The sequence below is a fragment of the Syngnathoides biaculeatus genome, chromosome 16 (genome assembly GCF_019802595.1).
Source record: "Syngnathoides biaculeatus isolate LvHL_M chromosome 16, ASM1980259v1, whole genome shotgun sequence".
NCBI lineage: Eukaryota > Metazoa > Chordata > Actinopteri > Syngnathiformes > Syngnathidae > Syngnathoides > Syngnathoides biaculeatus.
The window spans coordinates 18,823,832-18,843,294 of NC_084655.1; the positions used below are offsets into that span (position 1 = coordinate 18,823,832).

At 48.0% G+C, this 19,463-nt stretch overlaps 1 protein-coding gene across 5 annotated transcripts in view; it reads right to left on the minus strand.

The window, feature by feature from the left end:
- Positions 1-7,112: 7,112 nt before the first annotated feature.
- rdh8a (retinol dehydrogenase 8a) overlaps positions 7,113-19,463 on the minus strand; it is a 154,599-nt gene continuing 142,248 nt past the window's right edge. Inside the window, exons 1-6 of one of the 5 annotated variants that reach the window (XM_061845449.1) lie at positions 16,444-16,462; positions 12,742-12,903; positions 9,476-9,655; positions 9,304-9,397; positions 8,773-8,956; positions 7,114-8,683 (exon numbers count right to left, since the gene is read on the minus strand). In XM_061845449.1, coding sequence (XP_061701433.1) covers positions 8,456-8,683; positions 8,773-8,956; positions 9,304-9,397; positions 9,476-9,655; positions 12,742-12,892 — 837 coding nt within the window. In that variant the 5' untranslated portion in view covers positions 12,893-12,903; positions 16,444-16,462 and the 3' untranslated portion in view covers positions 7,114-8,455. Of the gene's footprint in view, positions 8,684-8,772; positions 8,957-9,303; positions 9,398-9,475; positions 9,656-12,741; positions 12,904-13,033; positions 13,184-16,443; positions 16,463-17,203; positions 17,507-19,463 lie in introns of those variants that run through there. The other 4 variants (XM_061845448.1, XM_061845444.1, XM_061845446.1 and 1 more) reach the window with 4 other exon arrangements.

The window sequence follows — 19,463 nt, forward strand, 5'->3', positions numbered from 1 at the left end:
GCTTTCAGCAGCTTCGGCGTCCGGGGCTAACAGGCTCCGCCACCTGGAACATCGGCTTGCGGCCGCCGCCGGAGCTCGCTCGTCGGACTCTGCGTCATTCCTGTCCGAAGAACCATCCGGATATTCAACTTTAATTACAGCCGCAGGTTCAAATCTGGATGGAAGTATTCCTCCGTCTTCCCGATCAACCGAAACTGTTATTTCTTCATCAGATGAGCATAAATCCGAGAAATCGGCACTGGGTATCACGGTGTCCCATGTAATCCAGCGTTTGGAACGGCGCAGTACACGTCACATATGCCCACGTAGATCATGTGACGGCGAAATGTGAAAATCGCAGCGCCCTGAAAATTCCTAATTGTCAATAAAAATCTTCTCAAAAGATAAGAGTACATATTACGTGACCTATTGGATACATTTTTTAAGCAAACCACCGGAATTCCCCTTTAATAGCTTTTCCGTATCCGTTTGTCAGCCCCGACCGACTGTCTTAAAGCGGATCAGTGAGGAACATCGCTCTCAACGCGTCCCACACCACGGGATAATCACTCGGGATAATCTTTCCTAAACATCTGGCAACTGCCGCCGCTCTGCTGACGTCGATCGGAAGGCGAGAAAGCAAAATTGGTGCGATTATCGTGATGGGTGGTCCCCATTTCACGTAGTTGCAGTCTCCCTGCTAATGAGCATGGCGCGGAATCTGTTGCGATCCGAAGGCTTTAAGATTCTTATACAACAGGAAACAAACGAAGAAAAATCGAAACAATGTGTCTATGACAATCCAAGCTTGACGTTTCCAACTTTAAAAGGATCTTGTTGCGCAGGACCGAGAAGCCAGCTGTTGAGGTATCTTCCCCGGACGAAATCCCCACCCCATTTCCCATAACTCGCTCTGTCTCTGACACTTCACAAAGTATTCGCCACACCAGAGGAGGTGGCGGCGCATGTGTAGACAGTTGTTTTCACTGCTGCCCTGGGGGGACTCCCGCGTCGGCCTTAGGTTTTTACGCGCCGCAGAGTGTGGGTACTCCACTCACCCGGCGCCCTTTGCCCTTCCCGCCGCCGTAAGAGGGGAGGGCGAGAAACGAGGACCCACACAATTCCTCGCAAAGTCACATTCCAGGGGACGCTTTTCCCACCGTCGAGCAAACACGCCGCTGTGTTCTCTTCTGGCCTACGTACAGGGGAGTGGGTGATCACGAGCGAGGGGTCCCGCACGGCCCTCACGGCCGAACCTGACCTCTGGCGCATGCCAACAGCTCGGCTATTCTGCGAGGGTCAGGGGAAAAAGGCAGCCAGGCCTGGACGTGGGAGAAAAAGGGATCAGGCCCGCTAATGTGGAATACAAACTCTTGGCTTTGATTCCACTGGAAATATTTGGCACCGGACATGTGAAACGCTTTTGTGGGGGCTTTTAAAATTTAAATACTTCATGTTTACAATTTCAAATATAAAACAGACTATTAAATGAAGACAAAAATACAAAATGGAAAGTATCTGTAACATTTGTGTTACTCAAATAGTAGAAAACGCTGATATCACCCAACAACAGTTAAATAAACAAATGAATTGGAACTAAATTACAATCATTAAGTGTAATGGCAGAATTATGTCCAAACAGAATTACCGTAATTTCCGGCCTATGAGCCGCAACTTTTTTCACACGCTTTCAACAATGCGGTTTATGCCGTGATGCGGCTAATTTGTGCATTTTTTTTTTAACGGCCGCAAGGGGGGCACTCGAGCGGAAAAGGTAAGAGTGAGACCGGTGGAATATATGTGCCGAGGAAGTGACTTTTCCCGCTCCGGCCCTGTTAGCGCAGCTGTGGCGTTTACATAATTCACCTGCGGGACCTCGAGTTGGGTTGCGGGGTTCCGCACGGACTGTTTTGTCGGTTTGACTTCCGGCGTGAGAGTTAGTGAAGAGTTCCCGTCGCAATGCGTTTAGTCTGTTGATGTCTGCCAAGGTTTGTTCCTGTGTTCGACACTCCGCCTCCGACTCCTTTTCTTCGGCGCTACACTGGGCTAGCGTGTTACTGTCGTGTCTCAGTGATTTTTACCGGTATGTTTTTTTTTTTTTTTAACTGGCCTTGTTAGCGCTGCGCTAGCGTTAGCATTAGCGCAGCGGCACTAGCGTTAAACTCTCTGTGTAGCGTCTTTGTAAATATCTCGTGTTTCAATGTGGGCATTTGCGGCTTTTACACAGCTGCGGCTTGTATATGTACCAAATGGTATTTCCTTTACAAATGTACCGGGTGAGGCTGATAACCAGGTGCGCTCTGTAGGCCGGTGAATTACGGGATGTTTCATTTTACATGGCCATGCCCCCGCCCAACTTTATTTATATTTATCGGCAACAATTTTGTTACTCTGAGAGCATAAAGATAAAGCATAAAGTAAATAAATAAATATAAATCATAATTTATAAATATAATATGTATTATATTTATATATATTAGATATATATGAATATATATTATATGAATATATATTAGATATTATATAATAATAGTATATATATTATATAATATATACATAAATCATAAAGATCCTCCTTAAAATGTGTCGCCTGCACGTTCTCTTCGCCACTTCATTATTTCCCACGTCCGATAACCCGACCCCCTTTTATCCGCCTTCGGATGACGCCGTATTGCAGCCGCAGATGCGACTTTTGACTCCGCTTCCTTTTATCGAACCATCTCGAACCGCTTCGAGACGCCGAGTCAAATATCCTCCTTACGTCGCGCCGCTTCCTCTGAGGAGGCGTTGGCGTCGCGAACCCTGCGCGGGATTTGCGGCGGGAGGAGAGCTTTTACGTCACGGTTAACGAGGGGACGGAATAAAACAAGATGATAAACAAATCGAGGTTGCGCCGCATTCCGACGAGTGAAGGGTGGAAAAATAGAAGCAAAAACGAGTGTAATCTAATTTGCCGCAGTTAAAAAGACAGACGCGAGGTGGGGGGGGGGGGGGGTGAGAGATAAGGGGTGAGAGGGAGAGCGGCCAAACGACAGAGGAGTGTTTGTCTTCTGATTAGGCCCAGCCAAATGGAGGCGGCTCACCAATGGAGATAACCAACAAAGACGTCTCTTCAACTGGGGACAAATCGACGAACATCTTTTCACGGTCAATAGACGGAGGCATTCTTTTGTTTTGATGAGGGGACGGGGGTAAGGAGGGGGGATGGGGTAAATCAATGGCCCCCCGCACACAAAGATTCCCTTCAGCCCGCTTGCAGCGGAGGCCGTGATCAAAATATCCACGCCGGCCGCGCAGCGTGCGCCAAAAACATTTTCATTGCTCCGCAGGGCCTCGCAGCTCGCTGAACCTTCGGACGGCGGAACAAAACGTCTCAAAGCCGAGTGGAAGGAAATATTGAAAATAAAATGCCACGACGGGGAGAACACGCAAACTCCACATAGGCGGGGCCGGGATTGAACCCGGGACCTCAGAACTGTCAGAAAAGTCTCTTATTGATATTAATCCATGGCTTAAAATAAAAAAAAAAGGATAAAATTCAAATATAAATATAAAAATACAAATAAATACTAAAATAAAATGTTCAAATATAAAAAATATTTTTATTCTTTTTTTAATTGCAGACTGACATTTCATTTCAACATTGAACATGTTTGTCGTTTTCCTCGTTGTCCTGCTTTTCTTTTTTTTTTTTTTTTTTTTAACTCCGACAAGAGTATCAGGTGCAATATTACACCCATATTACGTCATTGTTGAAAATAAAAGTGAAGGATCACATGACCTGCTATCAGGTGACTTTGCTTCCCAGCCTTGCACAATTACCTGTGATGTTCTTGCGGTGGGGATGACGACATCGCCTCGCGCAATCAACGGAGCCGCGGGATCTGAGACCGGACTCGCTCAGATTGTTTACGTTCTGGTCTGAGGAGAAGGCGAGCGAGATGATCGCGTCACGCTCGCCACAAGGAGTCGGACAAACATCGCGCATGACTCGTCGCTTTTGATATATGGCCTCAAATGAGCTCGCAAACAAGCCAAGTCAGAACCAGAGAGCGAAGAGAACATCTCACAATCGAGTGAAGTGACCGGGGCAATATTACCCTATCGTTTCATCACATTTAGATGATATGCGGATCACAGCCAAACCGCATGGGGCAAAACCACCTCCCCGTCGGATCCACCTGGCAAAGATGAGCCACCCCGGCTGAAGCAGTGATCGGCAGACACGGTGCCCATGGGGAGATTGACACATCTAGCACCCGTCATACGTACGCAGATCTTTTGTTACGTTATCAACAATTGTTTATCGCTGCTGCCATCGGCGGTGTTGTTCATCGCGGACGACGGCTATGAACAATCCTGTCGGCAATGGCGCACTCAGCCGCGTGCGATGACAACACCGTAAAGGATGAGCCACCCCAGCCGAAGCCGGCGAAGGTGGAACCCGTCCGACGCGCACGTCGACACATTTAGCACCCCTGTCATACGTACGCGGATCTTTTGTCACATTATGAGAAACGGATTTCATGGTCCGCCCTAAACTATTTGTTTTTTTAGTAGCTGTATACACACCTACCTGTAATTTGGAACCCATGAAGTGCTCGTCCTTTGCACCCGCACAATCCATTTTTCATGACGAACCGGGTCTTTTGGAAACTTATGAAGGGTAAATCTGTCCTCCCGAGTTTTCGAGCTATATCCAGCAATACAACGAGCCGGCATTTTGGCTAACACGAAGGAACAACGAGCTACCTTCCAGCAGGTAGAACTAGTATAAACAACTGAGACCGCTTGAGTGCGCTACTGCCCTGTACGTCACTTCCTGCTTCTTGCCGAAAACAAATCCCTCGAGAGGATTTTCATGGTCGGAGTAACAAAAAGCCATAAACGTCAAAGTCATGTGGTGAAATAACGCATACCGGCTGCTGTTTTTTCATTAGTAACATACTACGTTACTCCTGCATTTCATGACAGTGGCCCTTTAAAATTGCAATTTCAACATTGTGTCGCGTATAAATATGGAAATATGATCTTTTTCAAGATACCTTTGTCGCATGAAGGTCAGAGGTTTCAAAAAAATCGAATGATGCAAAGCCCACTTTATATTTCTTCACATTTGATACAATAAAACCAATCCTATCAAGCATTTATAAAGTTATGATTTTTTTTTTTTAAACAACTAAACCACCACTTCCTGTTCAAGGTGAAAAGGCAATCAACGGAGTGACCTGCAGCCCTGTAGCCCACCTGAATAGACCCGCCCCTGCATTGAGTTAATCTCAACCTTCATAACCAAATTTACCGTATTTTAATAAGGCCTTTAATTTTCTCAAAAGCAGACGGTGCGCCTTATAATCAGGTGCGCCTTATACATGGATCACTATTGAGCCTTTAGCGCAGCGCCATCTAATGGATGCATAACGTAACCCCAACCTCGACTGCGGTATAATATATGAAAAAAAGTTTTAAACTAGGCCAATCCTTGAACGTGTGCCTTATAGTTCAGTGCGCCTTATAGTGCGGAAAATAAGGAATTTTGCAATATTTCAGAAGCTTTTTCACTTTTTTTCCAAATCATTTATAGAACCTGGAAGAGGAGCAGAAAGTGGAGGCAAAAATTACCCTTTTTTTTTTTTTTTTTTTTTTATTCAGTCGACTTCAGAACTGTGAGGAGGGCGTCCTGGATTTTCTGAAAGATAAGATCTCCAAGACCGGACTACTTTTATTTCTGCATGCAGTTGAGTCAAAAGGGATTCAATATATGATAAAAAATAAATAAAAATTGAAGATCAGTCTCAAGCACGCCGTCTAGACAGCCACTCCTTCCTTTTAAAGCCGGCATCTCATACATTACGAGCATTTTCTTCCCCTCGTCTGGGTCCGAGTTATCTGAGCCCAGTTCTCGCAATTTCCTGACCTCTTTGTTGCCAGGACATCCAATCTGTGTCGTCCGCATCCGAACGAGATTTATGCGAGGTGCTCCCGTATCGCGACAACGGGAAAAACGAGGATGCCGGAACGCGGATTACACGTTCCGTCGTCGTGCCGAAGATAAACACGGGAGGCGCGGCGCTCTTCGTTGCGCGGCCGGGCCGGTAAACAAGCTCACGTTCAGCTGTGCGAGTTCAGCGCTTCCGCGCATGTGACGGGGTGGGGGGTGTGTGGGGGGGGGGGTGTCACGACGAAGCGACCCCGACATGACACGCCGCCCTCATTATGCCGCAATTAGGCCCGGGATGGCGAAACAACGCGCTCGATGAGCGGCCCTGTTTCAATGAGACACCTCTGCGGCTCCCGTCTTCATTCAATTAGTAAACAGCTCCTCCATTCAGGCGCCCCCCCCCAAAATTCCCATTTTCCCAAAATCCAAATCTAACCCCTCCTCGCTGCCCCAATGGGACCCTGCCCTTCGCCTTCAGCGTCCCAACATTGGCATCCTCAGAACACTCAGGGCAAACGCCCCCTTCCCCCTCCAACCCCCCCCCCCAACTCCCTACCCCTGCAGACCCCCCCCCCCCACACACACACAACCATTTGATTGTGATTGACAGTGTCTTTGTTCCATTGTGGGGAGCTGTCGCCTCTGATGAAGACGCAAACACAAGAGGCGAGGACCTCATTGCAACAGCACGCTGAAACAACAGGCCGGCAACCGGTTGCGTGGTCCTCTCGTCCATGTGTGCACCGATCTGGACACCGGCGGGGGTGTCGCCATCAGGACAGGAAGCCACCCCCACCCCCGAACGAGATCCCGGTCTCGGCGGTGCTAAAGGCGGCCGGCTCCCGAGGGGAGCCTCGGTGCCCGGGGCTCGGCGGAGCGTCTGAAGAGGCCGTCGTTAGGGCGCAACCCCTCCTCGGGGATGGGAACCAGGTCACATTCTCTAACACAGCACAAAGGGGGGGGGGGGGGGTGCATGCCCAAGAGGGGTCCGAGGGAGGTTTTTTTTTTTTGATGGGTAGCAGGCCATGACCTCTTTATATCCATCAACAGATCACTAACTCGGCCCACGGTCGTGCACATAAAACGCATTCACACACACACATGCTGATGGGCATGTGCGCACGGACAAATGCAAATCCACCCCCCCCAAAAAAAAAATATTTCTGCACGAGGCCTTTTATCTGAATATAACATTTACTCGACACCATCCACCCGTCACAATTGTTTATGCAAGTCATCGTTAAACTGAATTCACAACTTAGTTAAGTTTGGAAAGTCAAACTTAAGAGTTCTGAAATCAGGACTGCTATTTAATATCATAATAATAATAACAGCAAATGCAATGGAGATAAATTCACTAATTACAAAATTATTTGCACTCACCTGGTTTTATGCACACATTCCAGTTTATTGCATTTTATATACACGCAACTTTTGTCTAACAGTTACTCATCACTTTAATTGAACATTAATCGCATGATAGCTTTGAAAGTATTATTATTATTATTCCTGTAGTCTTTGTTAGCATTGTACGGTGTCCTTGTGTGCCCTGAAGGGCACCAAAAAAAAAAAAAATCATAATGATACAATTTATCGGACATGACTTCTTATTGGTCTCATTGCAGGAGTTGCGAATGAAATCTGTCCGCTCACAAACGATCCTTGGCGATTTTCCTGGGAAATGTCGCCATCTGTCGCTCAGAGAGGAGCATCACAGCGAGGCTAAATGTCACGTGGGCAAAATCAAAAAAACATGAGACTTCCTCTCAAAAGTAAATGGGAATCAGATTTGAATTTGATTGGAAAAATCACTATGAAAAGCAACAAGATTAAAATTCATCAAAATTATGATTCCACAGCAGTTATGACAAACGTGACATTAGAGGGCGCCACGTGATAAGAGTTCTTCTTCCTGATGCATTTTACCTCTGCTAGGCTAAGCGTTAGCATTATTAGATCCATCCATTTTCTTCACCGCTTATCCTCACGAGGGTCGCGGGGAGCGCCGGAGCCTATCCCAGCTGTCAACAGGGCGGGAGGCCGGGGTACACCCTGAACTGGTCGCCAGCCAATCGCAGGGCACGTAGAGACAAACAGCCGCACTCACGATCACACCTACGGGCAATTTAGTGTGTCCAATTAATGTTGCATGTTTTTGGGGATGTGGGAGGAAACCCGGAGTCCCCCACTCGGAGAAAAGCCACGCAGGCACGGGGGAGAACATGCAAACTTGACACAGACTGGTCCAGAATCGAACCCGGGACCTCAGAACTGTGAGGTCTGCGCCACCGTTATTGCATCTTTTTATTATTATTATTATTTTTGAATTACAATTAAAACTACTTCGCCCCTCTCGGCAACCGAGTTCACCTTCCCGTAGAGTGTTTGGGGGAATTTGTGCGTTTCCTAAAGTTCATCTCAGCTCGCGGCGACGATCAAAGGCCCGACCGACTCTTTCATTTTTCAATAAAATAATACGCTGTACGCATCTGTTCGTGTACCGCGCACTTTCGGATCGGGGGGGGGGCAAGGTTCTCAGTTTGGCGAAAGGGTGCGTCGGCGCAGGCAGCTGCACGTCAGGCACTTGAGGATGCTCATGGTGATGTGCATAAGCGGTCCGAAATTAAAAAGCAGGTTGTAAAAGGTGTTGACGGACAGGCCGCCGGTCTCGTCGGCGTACTTCAGCGCCACGACGGGGGTGTACAAGCTGTTGGTCAGATTCCTGAAGCGGGGGCTGCTCGACTCGATCACTTTCTTAGTGCACTGGAGGGGGGGGGGGGGGGGAGGGACGTCGGGTTGGCGCCGGCACTTTTTGTCGCGATCCGGGGAAAAAAAAAGGTTTCTTTACTCACTTTGGCGATGTCCTCTGGCGTCTGCCCCATGGCCTCGAAGATGTCCGTCGACGACGGCAGGTAGACGTCTTTGAAGTAACGGACCGTGTCGGCGTCCGCGCCGGGGTACTCCATCTTGGCCACGTCCTCCATCATCTTCGTCTCGAACTCCGTGTGCACCGGGCCGGGCTCGATCATCGACAACCTGACGGGGGACGGGCGGAACCGTGAAGAGGAAGCCGCCTGGCGGGAAGCCGTTCCTCGGGATTTCCTCCGCTGAGCACCCGAAGAGTCCGGTTGGCTCAATTCAACATTGGTGCTTGACCCGCATTGCGGTTAGATTGGTATTGATTGGCAAAATGTTCAATCAACCCTCCCCGATGAACAGATTTGGTTCTGGTCTTGGGTGGGAAAAGGTTCAGTCGGAACAACCCACCCACCATCCCTCGGCTCCCGTCCCTGCTAAATTCTTTATCAGTCTCTCTCAGTTCTTCGCTTCTCCCAACCCGACAAGGCAGACAGTCGTCAAACCCAACCCTCGGCGGACATTACCTGACGTTGAACTTCATCAGCTGCACGGCCATGCTCTCGCAAAATCCCTCCATGGCGAACTTGGAAGCCGTGTAAACGTCGTTGAAGACGACTCCTGACCCCCGCCGGACCGGCAAAACACGACGAGTCAGGCCCCCTTTTTCGCGCCGCGTGCAAATCGTCGGTCACCTACCCTGAAGGCCCATCACGCTGCTCATGACCACGATGTGCCCGGAGCGCCTCTTCTTCATGTCGGGCATCACCTCTTTGATCATCCGCACCACGCCGAAGAAGTTGGTCTCGAACACTCGCTTCATCTCGTCGATGCTGATGCTCTCCACGGGGCCCAGCAGGCCCACGCCTGCGTTGTTGACTGTCGGGGGAAAAAAAAAAAAAGGAATACAGTGATGCATCGGTCTTGACGGTTCGAGAAGCGATTTGTTCGGAAACCAAATCGCTGTTTCCCATTACAATGAATGGAAAAAGAAATAATGTGTTCCAAGCCCAAAAAATTTGGCTTTTTAAAGCATTTTTTTTTAGCTTTTCCTGATAATAAACTACATAGTAGAAATACATGTATATTTTAAATACCTTACATGATAAAAAATTTTAAGAAATATATTTACTTTTTTACTTAAAATGTACGCTTTAGTAGTAGAGTACGCTAGGAGTCCATTGCGGTATCTATAGCGACTCGGCACCCAGCCATGTAAACTTTTTTTTATTAACAAAAGTGCAGAATGACTTTAAACCGGCAACTTGCCTTCTTTGGAGCCATGATTGGGGGTTAATACGGTAGTCCTTGATAAGAAGAAAAACAAAAGTGCGCTGGTTGTCCATTATGTCATTTCTGGGTTATTTTGGGGGGGGGGCATTCAAATTGACAATAACAAAAGCGCATCGTGGGTGGGTCAGCTGCTTGCGCCGCACGCATTATGTTATCTCCTGTTTTTTTTTTTTTGGCAGCATGGAAATTCACAACAAAGCGCGTCATTGGTCAGCTGGTCTGGCCGCGCTCAATATGTCATTTCCGGTTTTTGGCGGTGGCGTCCTGGTAGCGATTTTTGTTTAAAAACAGAAGCAAAAAAAAAAAAGAAAATAAAAAAAAAAACACCCTGATTTGTTCTAAAACGGGGACGTCCGAGAACCGAGGATTTAGTGTACAGCGGAAGCCTGCTTTATTTCTGACTAAATGAAGCTCCTCCCTTCACTCCAACAAAATTCCTCGCCGGCAAGCTACCACAAAGCAAAATATTCAAATTTGTGAATTCACTGGCTCGGTCTAAGCACACGTACGGAAATTTATTGGGACTTTTTGGGGTGACCTGAGTGGATACCACCACCAGAGGTCAGTGTAAAAGCACAACACTGAATGTGACGCAACAGCAGGTTTTGACAAAGGCCTTGCGGGTCTTGAGTCACGAGGTGAAGGGGCTTTGGACTTTGCGCAAGACGCAAACTGCCTCTTCAACGGAACCTTTATATGCGCGCTCGAGCCTCGGCACATGATCCGACTTGATTGTTAAAGAGCTTAGAAGCCCAAAATATGTATTTATCTGCCAGCTTCACCTTATTTCATCACGTTGTCGCTACAGGATTTCGGACAAATAAAGAATTTGTGCGCGATGTTCTGAGTATGCTGTAAATTCGTGTCCGTGGTGTATTTTGACAGAAAAACCTCCAGTGGACTTTCCTGAATATTCCTGAAAATACAAATGCGAAGTCCTCCTGGTTCCGGGGGGATGCCCCCCCCCCCCCCCCGCCCCCCGTAAAATGTTTGAAAAAAATGGACGACTGTGGTGCATTCTGGCGATATCTTTGAATAAAATTCAGACAAAAATTGAAAGTAAAAGTCCTGACCCAAAAAAAAAAAAAAAATGGGTAGAAGTTCCACCAAGGGCCAAGCCCAGATTTTTTTTCCCCTTGATAGCACAAATTCACATATTGATTAATAAGATTTTCTCGGGGAAATTTCGAAATCTCCGAGATATGGCGAGGTCATGAGAATGCGGGGGGGGGGGGGGGGGGTTGTTACTGTTACTGTTAGTGCCCCAACATGGCGACGCTCGTGAAAGCAAAACGACGAACTCACACGCGTGTTTGTTCAATGTTGTCAACTAATATCCGGATTCATTTTAGGCAATTTTTCCTCAATTTTCCCGAGGAATTTTCATGAAAATTTGAAACTCCGGAAGACTTTCATCACGGAATAAAGACGGATACAGTACGAAAAGTATAATTGCATAATACAAGTCTCCTTTAATTAAACTCCTAAATACATTACCTTAAACATTTAAATACTATGGTAGTACATACTGTACGTAATAGTACATACTGGAACAACTTTGAGTTGCAGTGCATTTATTCAAGTGGACCATGAATTGTAGTACCGTAATTCCCGGCCTACAGAGCGCGCCTGGTTATAAGCCTCACCGAGTACATTTGTAAAGGAAATACCATTTGGTACATACATACGCCGCACCTGTATAAAAGGCGCAAGTACCCACATTAAAACAAATAAAGAAGGTTCACAGAGAGTTTAACGCTAGCGCTACTGCGCCAATACTCTACGTACGTGTAATAAACTGAGTCTGAAATTTGCCGCAAATGGGTCACGTAGCCCTTCGTACGATCCGTGCTCACGAAGTAGCCCTCAGCCTCAAAAAGGTTGCTGAGCCCTGCGCTAATGCTAGCGCGACCGCGCTAACGCTAACACTTGAGCCGCCGAGCTAACACTAGCGCCGCAGTGCTAAAATGGCTTAGTCACAAACTTAGTCACTGCCGCGCTAACGCTAATGCAGGGGTCACCAACGCGGTGCTCAATCTGTGCTCACGAAGTAGCCCTCAGCCTCAAAAAAGGTTGCTGACTGAGCCCTGTGCTAATGCTAGCGCCGCCGAGCTAACGCTAGCGCAGCGATAACAGGGCCGGACCGGTAAAAGTCACTTCCTCGGCACATATATTCCACCGGTCTGACTTACTTTTTCCGCTCAAGTGCCCCCTTGTGGCTGTTAAAAAAATGCACAACCGCAGGGTTGAAAGCGTGTGAAAAAAGTCGCGGCTTATAGGCCGGAAATTACAGTACATTAACCCTCCGCTGTACGGAGCTTCGAGCTTTGTGGTCCCACTTTATCGCAGATATTTTATTATTATAATATTAGAGTTCTTATTTTACTTTTTAAAAAATACTATTTGCACAATGTTGTGTTATACGTTCTCTCAATTTGCTCGGGAGCAGGATTCTGTACTGTGAACCAGGAAATGTGGTTTTGGTATGTTGGGGTTCAACACTGGGGTTGAAGTTGTTTCGGGTTAAGTGGGATGTCAACAATGTCAATAAACTCCAGCCGGTGCCGGGCGATAACAGGGACTATCTACTTCCGGGTCATAAAATCCACCGCCGAATGACTTTACGAGACGTTGCGCGGATGGGTACGTCACGCAGGGCCCGGTCCACTTACTCAAGATATCGATATGGCGGTCGCCGACGCTGTTCACGCACTGCTTGACCGATTCGTCGCTGCACACGTCCAGCGGCAGCAGCACCAAGTTCTTCCCGTAGGCGTCTCCCGCCGCCTCCACCAGCTTGTTCTTCTTCTTCAGGTCCCGCATGGTCGCGATGACTAACAGAGAGGGGGGGGGGGGGGAGTACATCGACACAAGTTCTTGAGACTTCTGCTTTCCTTTTTCGGATCTCATTAGACGGCGCAGGCGTAGCTAATTTTATGGACGGGTAGTTAACGCTCTACTGACCAGCAGCCCGGAGTCGGCGCGGGGGACTTTGAGCCCTTTGATCCCCGAGGCCACCGCTATGCGACTTCCTCGACACGTACCATCAAGCACGCACACGAAAAGTACAAAAGTTGTACTGGTCCAAGTCCCTGCGACGAGAGCTGACTGGGTTTGAAGTTTACACGGCGGCGCCACATGCGCTCGCGACGGAGATCGCGATGAGCAACGGCGTCTATGAACTCGACCGCGAGGCCTTGCGTGTTTTGCTGAGTCGGCAGGGTTGGGGCGGGGTGGACGGGGATGAACACCCTTGCACAACGCCACTCGGCGGAGGTAAACAAGGAGTCGGCCTCCGCTGATAAAAGCCCGGGCGTCACCTCGGTGGCCGGAGACAAAGTTGATATTTTTAGATAAAAGTAAACTGTGGTGGGGGTCTCTTACAACTGTCAGGGTGGGGGTGGGGTGTGGGGGGAGTGGTGACGCATTAATTTACTTTCTAATTTTGCGCTATATGAGGAACGGTCAGATCAGAATGTGCCGCAGTGGTGGTTCGCTTTCAGCCTTCTGATTGTGTAAAACCGGGTTGATCAGGATATACGTCATAGTCCATCCATCCACCCCTTATCTACCGCATTTCCATTTCAGGAAGGTAGCTTCAGCAGGGCGACCCAGACTTCCCTTTCCCCAGCCACTTCTTCCAGCTCTTCCGGAGGGATCCCGAGACGTTCCCAAGCCAGCTGAAAGACACAGTCTCTCCGGCGTGTCCTGGGTCGTCCGCGGGGTCTGTTTCCAGTGGGACGCGCCCGGAACATCTCACCAGTGAGGCGTACGGGAGACATCCTGATCAGATGCCCCAGCCACTTCTTCCAGCTCTTCCGGAGGGATACCGAGGCGTTCCCAAGCCACCCGAGAGAACATAGTCTCTCCAGCGTGTCCTGGGTCGTCCTCGGGGTCTCTTTCCCGTGGGACACGCCCGGAACACCGCACTGGGGAGGTGTCCGGGAGGCATCCGGATCAGATGCCCCAGCCACTTCTTCCAGCTCTTCCGGAGGGATCCCGAGGCATTCCCAAGCCACCCGAGAGAACGTAGTCTCTCCGCCGTGCCCTGGGTCGTCCTCGGGGTCTCTTTCCGGTGGGACGCGCCCCGAACACCTCACCAGGGAAGCGTGCGGATCAGATGCCCCAGCCGCCTCATCTGGGTCCTCTCAATGCGGAGGAGCAGCGGCTCGACACTGAACCGCTCCTGGATGACCGAGCTTCACACTCTATCCATACTTCATAGTATGAAGAAAAATTGATGTTTAAATGCGCCTCTGAACTTCCACAGACACCCATAAATTGAGAAATTAAACCACGTAAATTGCCTGTTATGCACCTAACAAAAAATATGAACACATTTTTAGGCCATATTTAAGCACAAAAGATAAGCAGAGCTGCAGCACTCATGGATGCGCGGGTCAGTTTTCGGCTTCCGACATGCGCCACATGAACAGATCTGCGAGTATTTGACAAAGCGTAAGTCATTTGGCGACTTAGTGGCAGTGATGAATTTTCTGTGATGATGGAAAATCATATCTGTCCTAATTGGGGTTCCTTATCCATATTTTTCTTCTTCTTTTGGTGGGGCCACTCGCTAGCTTTGCCCCTCATCGTCGTGGTAACGAAAGCAGTATTTGGCATTGTCAAAACTGCTCAGTGGAATTGAGAAATTAATTTCTTCTCTGCAGGTACATTTATCACCTCTTTTTGAATTGAAATGATAGCACGTTCCAAAAAAATAAAACAATATTATGGATGATAAATGAAATGCAGTATTTCAGTCATTTAGCGGCGTTTGCTGTACTGCATGGTTACGAGGACGTTGCTCCGTCTGCAAGTACTCGAAAACACCGCGGATGTCACGAAGTGCGTTCAGTCTAATTGAGCAATTTGCGAGGCAAACGGAGAAATGTACGTTTGGGCGGCGGACGAACAAGCGGGCCATTGTTCTCCGGGGGTCCTGCAGGAATTACCGCCGGGCCGCTTTAACATTCTTGTACGAGCCGCGCCGTTCCGCGCGCACAATGGCGGTTTCCGCCGGGTCGCCTGGTTTTTCGTGAACTAAGCGGCGCTTTGATGCAATATTTAATTTCCTTTCCCAAAGGTTCTTATGGGGTCACCCCCGCTGCTCGTAGGGCGACCCCTCAAAAGAAAGTCGGGGGGGGGGGGGGGGGGGGGGGTCAGCCGCAGCTGTGTAAAAGCCGCAAGTGCCCACATTGAAACACGAGATATTTACAAAGACTATACACAGAAAGAGTTAGCACTGTGCTAGCATGTTGCTGCTGTTACTGGCGTGTCTCCGTGATATTTACCAGTAAGTTTTATTTTAGCCAACCCCCGTTAACATTAGCTCTAGCGCGGCACTAACGCTAGCGCCGTGCTAACGCTAGTGCTACAGCTAGCGTCGCGCTAACGCTACCAGTAGCCTGCGGTAAAGCTAGCATGAACGCTAACAGGCCCGGTTAAAATAAAACTTACCGGTAAATCTCACTGAGACACGCCAGTAACACAGCAGCAACACGCTAGCACAGCGCTAACCGGGGCGGTAAAAGTCACTTCGGTTGAAAGTGTGTGGAAAAAGTCGCGGTTTGTAGGCCGGAAATTACGGTAGCCATAGTGTAGTTTATGTAAAATGTCTTTACAAATGCTCTAAAAATAATGTGTGAACGCTTCCAAAACTATCGATTCTGTTCGCATGCTCGCGGCGTGTTTGCATTATTAGCATTCAGCTAAGCGCACCTTCCCGTGGGTGTTTTAAACGCGTAATCCCTTTTTTGTTTTATGTTTCATGTGAGAGTAAAGTTCAGCCGGGTTCGTGGCACTTTCAGTCACTTGGAATCTTTTTTTTTTTTTTATTTGTACTGCTTATTGCCAAGAGAGTTGAATCGAGTTCACTGCCACTGAACGGCTCGTATCTCAAGGTAGCGCTGACAAGTCCCCGTGCCTGCGTGGGTTTTCTCCAGCTGGGCACTCCGGTTTCCTCCCACATTCCCAAAAACATCTAACATCAATTGGACCCTGTAAATTGCCCCTAGGTTTAACTGTGAGTGCGACTGTTTGTCTCGATGTGCCCTGCGATTGGCTGGCGACCAGTTCAGGGTGTACCTCGCCTCCTGCCCGTTGACAGCTGGGATAGGCTCCTGCACTCCCTGCGACCATCGTGAGGATAAGCGGCAAAATGGATGGATATATATGTATAAATATATATGCATACACACACACACACTAAGGTGTCAATCTTTGTTGCACACATCATGGGCAAACAACCAAACGGTTTTATAGTAATATTTAATTAACAAACTGCGACGTGCTGCCAATTTTTTTAATTTTTTTTGTCTTGGGTTTGTGGGTACATTTCTGCCAAGCCAATTTCACACGACTCGAGCACTCACCGTAGTTGCCTCACCAGCGCTGCGGTATTTGCATATCTCGTGCACCATTCGCACAATCGACACTGTTCGGGAACAGTGCACAACTATCCAGCCATCCTTCCATTTTCTTTGCCGCTTATCCTCACGAGGGTCGCGGGGGAGTGCTGCAGCCTGTCCCAGGCCAACGCTTTACACTTTAAATTGCATAACGACAAGCACTTGGAGTCACTCGGGAGGGACACCGGTGTGGACCCCCCCCCCCCCACGCACCAATGTGTAGTTCAAACGGATGAAAGCCCTCTCTTGTACAGGTCTCACACTTTAACCCCCCCCCCCCCACGCCCTATGATCACCACGGTAGCCCCATTAGACACGGAGCAGGCGATGCAAGCACGCACAATGGGCAACTTAAAAAAGTAGGGGGGGGGGTCACATGAAAGAGAAGTGACAAGCCTCCTTCTTTTACGATGCTGCTTTCACGTGATAATAGTTCAAGCGCAACACAAAACAAGAGAGGTGACTGATTCACAAGCCCCCCCAGCCTCCCCCCCCCTTCCAAAAACAAACAAAAAAAGTATGGAGACCACATGAGCGTGTGGACGCAACACCGAATGCGTGAAAAGCGAGACAAGAAGTGCCTCGGTGGCAAGGGGAACACAAAAATTTAAACACGGGATTGTTTTTTGTCTTTTTTTGGGGGGGGGTGTGGGGGTTCCACTAAACATGTCTTCTCTAGTATTTGGGGGTGGGGGGTCCGAATATAACACGGAAAAGGTTTTACCATGGTAACGCTTCTTCTCATCTCTGGCCAGCGTGACGGCGATTCTCAGGCCGATGCCGGAGGAGCAGCCGGTGATCAGCACAACTTTCTGGCCGCCGTTCGCCATGATGAGCGCGGATCCTTGGCGGCTCGTCGTCCGGGTCGGCTTTCGCTGCGGTCCCTCGCTCGGCCTCGACTAAATGCGGATCGCCGCGGCGGCCATGTGAGCGTCCTCAAATGCGGTCACATGCTCGAGGCAGCGGGATCGCGGCGAGCGAGCGAGCCCACGCAACGCTCCACTTGATTAAATCCAAGTTACAGTAATTCCTTGGGGGGGGGGGGGGGGGGGGGGGCGTGGTGCATGCGCGTGCGTGCGCGTGACAGAGGGGCAGTGCTTATGTGATTACAAAGCGGGTCACTGACACTTTTTTTTTGTTTGATTTTTGCAGCGCAGTATTGACACGTTTTGTTTACAGCTGATACTTCCGGGTTACGTCACGGGGAGCATGATTTTTTTTTTTTATTATTGTATATTCTTTTTTAAAATTACCTACTATTTAAGAAAATAAACTAATACTTGAGTCATACATTGGATTATCATTATTTATTATTCATCTATTCACCCTTTCCGGGCAGAGGTTGCCAATTTGCAACAAGTTTAATGATAATGGCAAATTTTAAGCCCATGGTATTATTTTCTGAAAGTTTCCGATTTTTCTATCAGCAAAATTGTATTTGGTTCAGAGAGGGTTAATTAAAAAAAATGGCATGAAGATTAAGTTTCAGTTCGTGGCCATGCCAAGAGTCAAAATTGTCAATCGATTTAAATAAAAAGAGAAAACATTTAATTATTAAAGAGTGAATTTGTCACATTCCTACAATTCCCTCGTTATTTTTTTCTGGAAAAAATAACCAAAGAAACAAAGACAATCGCGTTTAATCCACAATTTCCTCACAGATTGAAACCTACCAACGTTCCAAATGTTCAAAATCCACAATTCCCCCCAAATTCTAACTTTTTCCTTTCATCGACACGTGAGAATATTTTCCCAAATTAACGTTTTCAACAAATTCAACTCAAATTCACAATTTGACAAGCGGTTATGTCTTCACCGTGTTCAGCATTTATAAACATTCTCACATTTATGTCCAAAAGTCACGTAACGGGTTGGGCTATGCCCCCATCTTGTGGCCATTTGGAATACTACAAGCTCCGTGTATGCATCCGAGCATTGACGAATCATCTCGTCAAAAAGTGAAATCACTGTACAATAATCAAAAAAAAAAAAAAAAAAAAAAAAAGAGGAAAGCAACTGACAGCAAATTCCGCTGCAGTTATTAGTAACAATTTTTTTTCGGTTTTGTTGCAATCGCGATTGATGATGAATGGGGGTCAAAGTGCATCGGATAAGAGCCTTTAAGGGACTTTATTTTTTTCCCCTTTACCGGGAGAGGTCAAAGTGCAAAAGCGTTTAAGGCCGCCGTGCTTTTTGGCTTGTGGCGACAGGCTGTGACGGACCCCACCTTACTTACCTACGCCTACTAGTGAATTCACCAAAAATGATCTCCAATCGGAAAGTATATAATACAAAGACCTTCTTGTGATGATCCACCTCTCACTATTTTGTAATACAAATTTAATGCGCTACTTCTCAAACTGCTTAAAGTTTTAAACGCGTACCAATGGGTCTATGATGTCATCCCCCAATGGATAGGTTTCCAATGACGTCGCCACAGTCCTTAGACCAATCGGATCAATTAACGAGAGAAAAAAAAAATGTCACGCTTCACCTATCACCTGTGCTCTCTGACCACAATGACACACAAGATGGCGTAATTGGAAACCTACGCGTTTTCTTGATTGCTTTTTCCCAGGGTTGTGAGTCAGGTGTCGAACCCAGAACTGCTCCACTACGCCACAACGACTGTAAACCCGCTGACGAAAAAGTGAACTCCGACGAACAGGTATTCTCGCGACGGCGGCTGAAGTTTATCCGGTGAGCCGCGCCGCAACTCGGCATCGAGAAAAGCGCGATTCAAGCGGCGCGACAGCCGTAAAGCTTCTCGAACTGACGCTGAATTGCAGTCGGCGATAGCAAAAACGTCGCGCGAGGGGGACGGGATACGCTAACAAAACGTGCAAAGTCAAAGCCGTCAAACGGTGACAGCCTCACGTCCGTCCCAACGAGCCCTGAAGCAAAATTCGGGAAACAAAACGGAAGTGCACAGCAGCGTTGTAAAACTCGACTGGTCTTGAGATCGCATCTCATATCCCAAAAGT